An 11,487-nucleotide genomic window follows, 5' to 3' on the forward strand; every position below is an offset into this window, starting at 1 on the left:
CCAATTAATGGCCACATTTATGAGTTGGACCTGACACATATTGAGTGAAATTTAAAAACGCCATAATGTACAAATTCAGTAGCAAAACCATCTGAAATATCATCAACATGGACATTAAAGTCACCAGCAATCAAAACTTTGTCATGACAGAGAACAACAGAGAACTGGATTTTGGAGGACGATAACAACACAAAGATCAGCTGGAGAGATTGGTTGAAGGCAACAGGCCACGTTTAAAAGACTTTGTTAAAAATAACAGCCACCCTACTGCGACCACGAGTCCTGGTAACCTGATAAAATTAATATTAAGGGGACATAATTCTAAAACCAAGCTGTGTTCCCTCAGTTTGGACCAGGTCTCAGTAAAAAACATAAAATCAAGATTTTCAGATAAAATAAAAACTTAAAAAGTCTTATTTGAAAGCGATTGTACATTTAAAAGAGCTAACTTGACACTAGTAGTTTTAGGCACAGCTGTTTGCTCATAGAGCCACAATCCTGGTTTCATTTAGTACATCCTGAAAATCCTTCCAAGCCTGCAGGAGCAAGCTGTAGAATGATGTCAAAAACACCTGCTCAGCCTGTAGCAGGTGTCACCTCCCAGTCCTCCTCAGCAGCAGCTAGACAGCATCCAAGCGACTACATACACACGTCATACAGAAGTCTCTGGGTAGTTTGTAGCTTCAACAAAATTGTCTTTGACTGAATGTTACTGAAGTGAGCCCATTCCCACCCTCCACCATGGGCAGGTAAAGGCCGGCTGACCACACCCCTGTCATGTTATTACCAGTGTTTGGGGTAATACATTAATACATTGCAAAGTAATGCATCACATAATTATGTTGCTAGTTGCGTTACAGAGGTTCCTCAAAAAATGATGCCAGCCATCTCTGAGAAGTCAATCTGCAGCTGATTCTGACCAAAAAGTGTAAATCCTGACCAGATTTTATGTTTGAAACCTTTTTATTAATGCTTAATTATGTTTGTAGTTTGATATGGCATACAAATTTGACCAACTTTAGCAATAGTAACAAGCTAAGATGCTTTTAGTTAGGAAGTACTTGTCTGAGGACATCAGGGCTTTATTATTGTATTATCACAGCATTTCACACAGGCCAATCAGGTGTGACAGACTGTTCCTGCAGATAAAAAGGATATTCCTGGCTTGGCGTATGGAGCAAGGAGTTAAAAATGAACAGTTCAAAAGGCTTTTAGATATGTTGCATTATTTGGATTGTTTTATTCTTTGCACAGCTGTGTTCAGGCATTTAAATGAACAGTGTGGACAGTTTGACATGAACAGTGACCCCTAACTCACAGAGTTACAAAACATTGAACAAATGTTGCATTGTTTGTAATTTTGTTTTTGCAAAACAAAATTCAGACATTGAAATACAGTAAATGGTTTTGTACCATATTTTGCATTTGTGACTATTAGAAATGAACCCATCATCCCCATATGAAGACATCTTTTTTTTCCAAACCATTCACTGTTCAATAACAGTGCTTAGTTTTTTATACATATCAGATATAACTTATCACAAAGAGCTAGGAAAAATTAAAAAAAAAGGCATAACAAACAAAAGCTTGGGTCTCAGAAGGATGAAATAGTTACAGGTGATTGTGAAAAGTTTGATTTTGGTGGTGACTCAAAATCTGAAACCAGACTAGGACATGTTGATTCAAAGACTATGAGAAAAGAAAACAAATGCAAGACAATGAATGTCATTCTTTTTCTGCATCAGCACACGTGTGTTCTTCTGTGTTCTCATGTGTCACTAAACCCAAAAAGACTTTTTGTCACCAATCACTGAGTCAGGGATTAAAGTAAAAGCATAATGCTACTGGATAGTGAATACCATTTTGGTGAGGCAGAACACAGCAGAGGAGCTGTGGGGGGAAACAGATGGAAGTTGTGAGTGATGACGCAGTGATTATCTCTGGGTCTGCATGTATAAAAGTGACCAGTCTTCCAGTGCTCACTCCAGTGGAGGCCTGATCATTGCGTCGATTATGTGCTGGAAATGAACCTGAGGCACATCTGGATGGAAAACACAGAGCCAGCCAAACTACAGAGATAAGGTGAGCGGTTCAAAAGCTTTTAACAAAGCAGATAGAAAGCAAAGTATATTTCTTGGCAGTTTCTCTGAGCTTTTTATTTTTAGTGCATGGATAGGGACAAATTTATTACAGCATGCAGTGACAGTGTGTTGTAGTTAGGCCATTTCTGGTGTTGAGTATTTACTATACACTTTGATCCAGTCCTACTTCCAGCAAAACTACACTTACCTTAAATGGACATCTGTAAAAATATTACAGAGTTGGAGCAATAGACGATCTCAAACAAAAATGTAAACAGTGGGGGAAAAAACAGGCAGAATTTCACACCATTTATGACACAACACGTCATGCTTTTGCTCTGAGTAAAGACGGAAAGTAGGCTATGGCTGAGCCACTCTGCGATGGTATCTGTTTCTCATAAGTGATGAAGCATTGCTCACCTCCAAAGGAGGGAGGCAGAGATACCATATTTCATGAAGAGATAGCATCTTTCTGCAGGAATTACAAATTTATGCAATAACAGTAATTTAAGGTCCGTGTGATATTTTCCGACTAAGAAACAGCAAAAAATCGGAACCCCTTACAATGTGGCAAGGAGTCATCCATTACCTTTAGTATGAATGAATGGATGAATGAATTATTCTGATTATTGTGTCATGCAAGCAGTTATGCTCAGCCCACATGGGCTTACAAGACACCGTAAATTCAGCGCAAGCCAGGATCAGAGTCCACACATAAATTCAGGCAGCATTAAAGGAAAGAAAATAGAGCAAAGTAGCAAAAGCATCACACATAATCAGATAATCACTTTGGAAGACGAAGTTTGCGGATCACACACACACACACACACAGGCATTTATCATGTAAAACTGAAAAAATAAATCAAAATAAATACTAATTGAACAAACTTTCCAGGCTTTAGCAACAAAGTTGGCAAACTTAAACACATCAAAATTAAACAGCTACTCTAGCTTTTGGTCATCTGAGCACCAGAAAATATCAGGGTCAGAACGAGCCATTTCATGGAACATTATATCTCTTAAGTCAACACAGTTTGTATAATATAAAATAAAATGGGACTCACTTTGCACTTCACCCAATCACACATCTCACATCGCCTGTTTTCTTCCTCAATATCATTGAATCAACTAATCTCAGTGGCCAGAGGAAGAGTACCAGCTCTCAGCTGTGCAACTAAAGATCTTTGGCTTCCAGATAAGTAGGATGTTACATATGGTTCAGGGCCACACATCTGTTTTATATGCATTCGTATTAGGCATTGACAGAATGTTTTCAAACCACTTTTTTTCTTAGTATGTAACACCTTGTTCACCTGCCTCAGCAAATCAAAATTAGGTAACCTCTAACAGAATCTGAACTGTGTGGCAAGGCTTTGAACAAAACCGAAATGGTGATCACATATTTCTACAGCTGTAGCTTCATTCCATTGGCTCTGGGTCAAATTTTCAAAATCAATCCTGTAAGTATGGGACTGAATTAAAAATTTTACTCTTGATATACATGATCAGGCACCTCTGTATTTAAAAAGAGTTGTTGGGCCCTCTGACCACTAGGGGGGAACATCAGGTCTTCTAATCATTTCAGTTTTATTTGACTTAATTGCATAAATAGTACTGTATTGGTTTATGTGAGTTTCTTACGACGGAGTATTAGGGCCACATTGAAGAAAAAAAAAATCTGAGATTTCGAGAATAAAGTCGAAATATTACGAGAAAAAACTCGTAATATTTCGAGAATAAAGTCATAACTGAGAAAAAGTCATAATATTACGAGAATAAAGTCGAAATATTATGAGATTAAAGTCATAATTTAACGAGATTAAAGTCATAATATTACAAGAATAAAGTCGTAGTTTTTAAGGATAATAACCAACAACAAACAGAATATCAGATTGTCTTTCATGCCGTTGTAAGTAGCCTACTTAATTAGGTTCGGGAACCGGCACTGTGCTGGTTCTGTGTCAGTGGAAACTCCGGGCCCAGCTCTGCCACTGACTGGCCAGTCTGACATTCTTCATAAGACATAAAGAACGTTAGTGAAGGCTAGTGTAATATTAATGTGCCTGCTGCGGCTGGATCTGTGGGCGTTTGGTGGCTAAGAAGAGTGTTAAGAGTGGGTCAGCTCGATCTTACAACTGCTTCTTAGTGAAAGATCTTAAGCTAAAAGCGATCCGGGAAACGTGGCCATTATCATGTCAACATACAGGGAAAATGTGTCCAGAGTTTATGACATTTACTGGGAGAGCTACAGCCATTTGACTAAAGCTGACGTTATTACTGCTGTAGCATGATGTTATTAGGCTAAATACTACATTTCTAACAGTGTCTGAGCTGATTTATTGACACAGCATGCTTGTAGGCTGCTGTAACGTTAGGTTTACAGAGGAAATAATGGGATGTGACTTAATGGGGTGAAAATATCGTTAGTGAAACAGAAACAAGCGTTAGTTAGGGGACAAGAGTCACAAAGACTCACGTATGTTAAAAGTTACTAACAACCGGTGTATTTACTGTCTGCTATGTGTCCGGGGTCCTTCACCTGTGGAACGAGTAACGTGACCACTAATTGTCCCCAAACGAATGCATGTTTCTGTTAGGCCTATGTGTTTCACTAACGTTCTTTATGTATTATGAAGAATGTCAGACTGGCCAATCAGTGGCAGAGTTGGGCCCGGAGTTTCCACTGACACAGAACCGGCACGGTGCCCGTTCCCGAACCTAATTAAGTAGGCTACTTACAACGGCATGAAAGACAATCTGATATTCTGTTTGTTGTTGGTTATTTCCTTAAAAACTACGACTTTATTCTCGTAATATTATGACTTTAATCTCGTTAAATTACGACTTTAATCTCATAATATTTCGACTTTATTCTTGTAATATTATGACTTTTTTCTCAAAATATTACGACTTTAATCTTGTAATATTTCGACTTTATTCTCGAAATTTATGATTTTTTTTTGCTTCAATGTGGCCCTAATACTCCATCGTAGTTTCTTGACTCAGTTAAATGGAAATGTTATTTGTGATTGAAAAAGTGGTAAAAGTGTTGCTTGGTTTGACTGTCACCAATCTGCCCAAGGAGAATCCCAAAAATGCCCAATTTCAATAAAGCAGCCCATTTTTTTTTTTTAATTTTTTATTTCATTTCTAATTTTAAATCTAAATTTTCTAATTTTTGCCCTTTCAGGAATTGAATAGACTTAGGATGTGCCTTCAATGCACTGTTTTAATTAATTACAAAAACCTAAAACCACTGTTATATATTGAAAAATTATCTCCACCAACTCATCTTGATAATTCTTGACTAAATTTAAAAGCCTTCACTTATGTGAACAGATGTTAGCTTTTACAAGTCTACAAAGTTTCATTACAGAGCCACAGTATGAGTGAGTAGTAAATCCAGTTGGGAGATCCAGTTGGGAGAAAAATGTTCAGATCGTTACTTTAGTTAAATGAAAAATAGCCCAATTCAGCACACCTAGCCTGACAACAAGGCTTATACATTTTTATCCTTGTTTTATGTACTGTGTTCTCTGTCTCCAGCCCATTCTCACTCCCAGGTTGTCAAAGACTGATGCTTTGTCACGTTCATTGTGAAACTGATGCGGAAGGCACCCTTTGGCAACTCTATGAGACATGCTGGGCTTTCATCTGTGGCAGTATTTGAAGCTCAGAGTAACTGATGTGAAATAAAGAATGAGAAAGTCTGCATAGCGTGGGAGAGAGGGGAGTTAGATGGGTCAAATGCAGACTTAAACGTCCACTGTTTATGTCCTGTGTGAAAACAAAAGTCAGTGCAGTTTTAGCGTAACGTTACATTGTTCATTCGTCACATACTTACATCACTCACGTGATATATTTACCCCACGTTATGTATTAATTTCAACTCAAAACATGACTTTTTTCCTACACCTAACCAAGTGGTTTGTTGCCCAATCTTCTCTTTGACTATTTGACAACGTTATGTGTTTCATCCAAGAGGCATTTATGCGTCATGTCACGTCAATGGGTGTTTTTGGTATCTGTATCACATGCCGAGGGCCGTGAGAAAGTGTCAGTTTTTGACGACCTGGGATGAGAACATGTTGCTGAGTTGTATGTTCTTCTGCCCCTTTTCTTCTCGCTGTAAAGTACGTTCTAACTTCAGTTTTGAAAAGTGCTGTAGTACTGTACATAAAGCTTGCTTTCTTATGATGACACTGCTTTGATTACAAATGTTCTTTGACCACTGCTGTCATTCACAGGTTCCAATGGTTGTGAATGCATCAGACTGGTTGGTCCCAACTGTGGGCCCGGAGCTGGACCCCTGCAGTAACTACACTGAAGCCTGGCTGTGGCTGTCCTCCCTGCAGCCGGCCTACCTGGGTTTGATCAGCATTGTGGGGCTGGTGGGGAACGGCCTGGTTCTCTGCGTGTTCTGCCTGCAGAGGAAGCCCTGCACTGTGGCAGATGTCTACCTGGGCAACCTGGCAGTTGCTGATTTGGTCATGATGTCCTGCCTACCCTTCTGGGCTGTTACCATCGCCCGAGACTACCAGTGGGACTTTGGAGAGGTCCTCTGTAAGCTAGTCAATGTGGCCATCTGTATGAACTACATCTGCAGCATTCTGTTCCTCATGCTGGTCAGCATGGATCGCTATCTGGCTCTGGTGAGGCCCATGAGCACCAGCCGTCTGAGGAGAGCCACCTGGGCCAAGCGTATCTGCCTGGGGATCTGGAGCCTGGGCTTCTTCTTCACTCTACCCATCCTGCTCTTCCGCACAGTGATGCACGTAGAGGATCCTGGTGTGGACGCCTGCATTCTGGCCTACCCCCACCCAGCGTGGAGCTTGCACCACAATATTACCAGTAATGTGTTGGGCTTCCTGATCCCTGTCCTGGTGATGGCTTACTGCACTCGTCACATTGTGACCGTGCTGAGGGACAGGGGAGCAGGAGGACTCCCTGGGGTGAGGGCGGAGAGGAAGGCCACCTACTTGGTCCTGGCCGTTCTTGCTGTCTTCCTCTTTTGCTGGACACCGCACCAGGTGATGCGGTTTCTTGACACTCTGGATTACTTCCAGGTCACACCTGGATGCCTCTGGGGTCATGTCCTGGACATTGGCATACAGCTGTCTACATATCTGGCATACAGCCACAGTGCTGTTAACCCCTTCCTGTTTGTCATTGTGGGGAAGCATTTCAGGAGAAGGGCCAAAGAGGTGTTTGGAAAAACATTGAACCCCTGGTCCAAAAACATGTCCTACCTGACTGTGAGCTTCACTTCAGTGAATAGACTCAATGAAACACAACGTATAAGTATTGAAAAGTTTAAAAAATCTGGACTAAAACAAACTGTATCATGACCAGTGGCCTGGTCAGGCAGTGGGACGCCTCAGTGATTAACTTTAAAGCTGTACTCATTGAAAACAGCAGAACACACTGTAAACACAACACTGATATATTATCACTTTATAAAGTTGATATGGCATTTTTGTTTGTAAACAGTTGCTTAATTATATGTCCAGCAGACACATTAGCATCCAATCTTCTTTGCATTATTGCGTAATTTTGTTGATGCAGTCCCCACCCATGGAACAACACAGCAGAGCTCTTTGCTTGATGCAGTTGGACCAAGGGCCACTGACCAGGCATTGATTTTTCATTAATCAGGAGTGAAACCAGGTTGCATAAAAAGGTCTGTAGAGTGGAACTGCAAAGTTGTTGATGGTGCTCTGTGAGGGGTTTTGAGGGTGAGGGCTTAATTCGATCTATTTTCAATATTAAAAATACTGATTAGTGCAGCTTTAACTACAACTTCTTGTTTGCCATTGACGTATGCATGATCTGGAATGTTCCAGATGATTCTTGTTGAGTTGTAATTACCGGAGGCCGCATGCACCAGTATTGCCAAGGGACTTATTAGCACAGAAGTTCCACTTGGTTCTGTGTCTATGCCCTCCTTCCCTTTGCCTTTTCTTATTGTCTCTGTCATTATTTTGCTGACATGCTGAGAAACATTATCATCTCTAACAGATTCATTCCCAGTGTAAAATCTTGGAGATTTATGATGTAATAGATGCTAAATGACTGCTGTTAAGTGCTGGAGATGAATCCCAATGTGATTTATTAAGAGTATTATTGTCTCTGAGCTTCTGCTGTCTATGAGCAAGTGCATCATTCAGGTCCTGCACTATGAAGGGAACTTATTTCAACGTGATTAAACTGAAGGACGGTCACATTTCACATTTCTTTAAAAAAAAAAAAGAAAGAAGTTGCTCAAAATAGAAGTAGTTTGATAAAGATCCAATCATCATCTTAGTTGGTAGTCATTTTATAATCAAGGCACGTCTTTTCTCGGATAGGCACACAAGGTGCAATTAAAGTGACTTATCAAATGTTTTGGCAGTTTTAAATGCTAAAGTGAACACACAGTTTCAACAGTGAAAGTAATTATCTGACTATTAAAGGCTGTTTAACTTTTTCTATGAAACATAAAGGGTAAGCCTGGTAATATTCCATTATTTTTATTGTCAACAAATCATGTGCAGACCAATGAATTGATACTGAGAAGTACTGTATGTGTATCCAAGAGAAAAACTCTTGTTTTAATTTAGAGTTGTAATTATTTTAGCATGAACACAGTAGTTATTGCCAGTTGGTATTGGTGAGGTGTATAGATGTGTTATTATAATCTTCTAATTGATGAAGTTTATTAAGGGGTGTAGGGGTTCAACTGTGTTTTAAAAGGGTCTCATTGGTATTGTTGGGATTTTGTTTGAAATTAACAAGACCAAATGTAATTTGTATACCAAACCTGAGCCATCATGTGACACTTAGGCCTATTTTCCTTTCGTAATGTATAACGTATGGAGTAAGTTGTTTTAAATGACATGACACCAGTGAGAGGTGAATAGTTCTGAAATGTATATATTGTATTTGTTAATGTATTTCATAAACCTTTGTCGTACCTACCTTGCATATCACTGGATGTATTGAATGAGCATTTGAGAAATAAAACTGCTGGTGGTTCATAAGTGATGATTGAGAGGGATTACTTTTGTGTGAGTCTCTATATTGTTTTTTTTTCGTTGTTGTTGTTTGTTTTGTTTTTTTTAAGGAAAGTCCTACATAGTATACCTTTAAAGGTCCAGTGTGTGTGATTTAGGTGGATATATTTTTAGAAATGGAATATAATGAGTATGTTTTATTTAGTATATAACGATGTGAAAATAAGAATTGTTGTGTTTTCATTATCAGAATGAGCCATTTATAACTACATAATAGTGATGGCCTCATGAAGCCTCATGAAGCATTTTCTTTATTTTCTGAGCCCCCTAGATGGTGCTTTTTGTTCATCAAAAGGTTGAAAGGATACTGAACTGCCATTCCTTGAGCCTATCCCTGTAAACCAAGAGCGCCATCTAGTGGGCTCAAAAAATAAACAAAAAGGCTTTATTAAGTCACATTTAGCCAGTGATGGCTAAATATTAAGTCACATTTAGCCATCACTACCACATAGGGGGCTGCTCATTATCTACGGAGATAGCCATGTTGCACTGTTTCTACAGGGGTCCAGAATTGACAAACCAAACACTGGCTCTAGACGACGACATTCGCATTTTATTTATTTATTTTTTATTTTTATTTTTACATTTTTGCATCAGCTACGGTAGTTATCTCCCCACTCCAAAGAGCACTGGAGAAACACCTATTTGTAATGTAAAAACTGCTTTATTCAGTGTTTTACAAGTTTAACTTTCTGAACGTCTATATCTTAAGTTATCAGAGAAAAAAGGTGAGTGCAAATTAGCAGGTGCTTGGATTGTCAGCCCATCTGTGATTTGCCAAACAGTGTGGGAGAAATACTGATTTGTAACGTGACACTGCTTTATTCACTGTTTTTACCGTTTTTAATCACCTGGACCATTTGTTTTCGAGAGGAAGACACCTCTGTGAATAATTTGGCTCCCACTAAAACCTCCTGAACAATGAACACTGAAGGAATTCTAACCAGGACAAGTTTCCATTGGTTGCAATCTGCAATCTTCACCGCTAGCCAGAGTCCTTCACAGGTCCATTTTTAAAAACAGGCACACCTCCATACCTCCATTCCGTACCAGAAAACATTCAGTGAAATCACTGCCAGGTTAGGAAACATTTTAGCATGCTCCACCACCATATAACCTCAAAAAGATTCTCCTTGTGTGTCTTGAAATCAATGTGGGCTGCCACCCAGGCTGCAAAGTTTCATGGCTGGAGTCCTCCACGTCAGTGACAAATGTGACTACGGTGTCAAAGTTTGACTTGTGTCACTGACTTTCAAAATAAAATATATTGTGGCTTGATAATAGTGATTTAGATGTCTATATACTGCAAATCTTTTTCATTTCTTTTATTCAGAAAAATAAAAAATAGATTTAAGTTCTCACCCTCTGCCCACCCGCATGTAGTTCATTTTTACCTGTGCTCGTACCTGTGAATTCATATATATACCTTTTTGTTTTTCACTTGTCACACAGCTTTTTGCAGGTTACCTGTAGGGTACAACCCAGCGCTTGATGCTGCCACTAGCTGCCACTGAAATTTGACACACAGTTCCTTTAAGTGAACACACACACAAGACTAAGTCATTAAAAACAGTGTTCTGAAAGCTGGGCTCAATTCAGCTGACCCTCATGATCACATTGGTGAATAACATGGTAACCGATGGGAGAAGGTGACATCTTTAAACTACTAAAAAGAAAAGCTGCTTCACTGACCTGTCCGTGTTTTAATAGCTTGATTTTTCAAAAACAAATGTTGCCTCTCAGTCCTCAGGTATGTGATCCCTTCACCCATCAACAACCACTGGTAGACCTTCAATTTGCTGGAGCGCAAAACAGTAGCACCATCTAGTGGAGACACTGGCACAGTGCTTAGTGTCACCATCAGTATGACAGGTGTGTGTCCAAGCTTGCCTGGCAAAAATACAAAACAAACTACTTTTCAACCATGACTCTGACTGAAGAAAACCAACTGTGCACCTTACACCTTCCCTCTGTTTTTGTGTTGCCATGTTTCTCTATATTCCTCCTACTCACACTTCTCCTGGTAAACACTGTGGTTATTACAAAATGTGTGAATTGCATTTTTTAATTAAAATGTAATGATATGATGTATCATGTAATAACCAACCAAACTGGATAGATGGTAAATGGTAGCGATGGCCTCATGAAGCCTCTTGAAGCAATTTCTTTATTTCCTGAGCCCACTAGATGGTGCTCTTGGTTCAAAGAGAGAGGGTCAAAGAATAGCATTTCAGTGTGCTTTCAACCTTTTGTTGAACAAAAAGTGCCATCTAGTGGGCTCAGAAAATAAAGAAAATGCTTTATGAGGCTTCATGAGGCCATCACTAGTAAATGGACCTGCATTTGTATAGCGC

At 39.4% G+C, this 11,487-nt stretch overlaps 1 protein-coding gene across 1 annotated transcript; it reads left to right on the forward strand.

Annotated features, from left to right (window-relative positions):
• The first annotated feature begins 1,997 nt into the window (after window positions 1–1,997).
• On the forward strand, window positions 1,998–9,054 carry LOC117270666 (B2 bradykinin receptor). The gene is made up of 2 exons (XM_078174101.1): window positions 1,998–2,082; window positions 6,329–9,054. The coding sequence occupies exon 2, from the start codon at window positions 6,335–6,337 to the stop codon at window positions 7,427–7,429; it is 1,095 nt and encodes a 364-aa protein (XP_078030227.1). The 5' UTR covers window positions 1,998–2,082; window positions 6,329–6,334; the 3' UTR covers window positions 7,430–9,054.
• Window positions 9,055–11,487: the final 2,433 nt, after the last annotated feature.

This window comes from Epinephelus lanceolatus, chromosome 13 (genome assembly GCF_041903045.1).
Source record: "Epinephelus lanceolatus isolate andai-2023 chromosome 13, ASM4190304v1, whole genome shotgun sequence".
In the NCBI taxonomy this organism is placed as follows: domain Eukaryota; kingdom Metazoa; phylum Chordata; class Actinopteri; order Perciformes; family Serranidae; genus Epinephelus; species Epinephelus lanceolatus.

Excerpts from the sequence above, each read along its gene's own strand:
- LOC117270666 (XM_078174101.1), top strand. The coding sequence starts at position 6,335 with ATGGTTGTGAATGCATCAGACTGGTTGGTCCCAACTGTGGGCCCGGAG.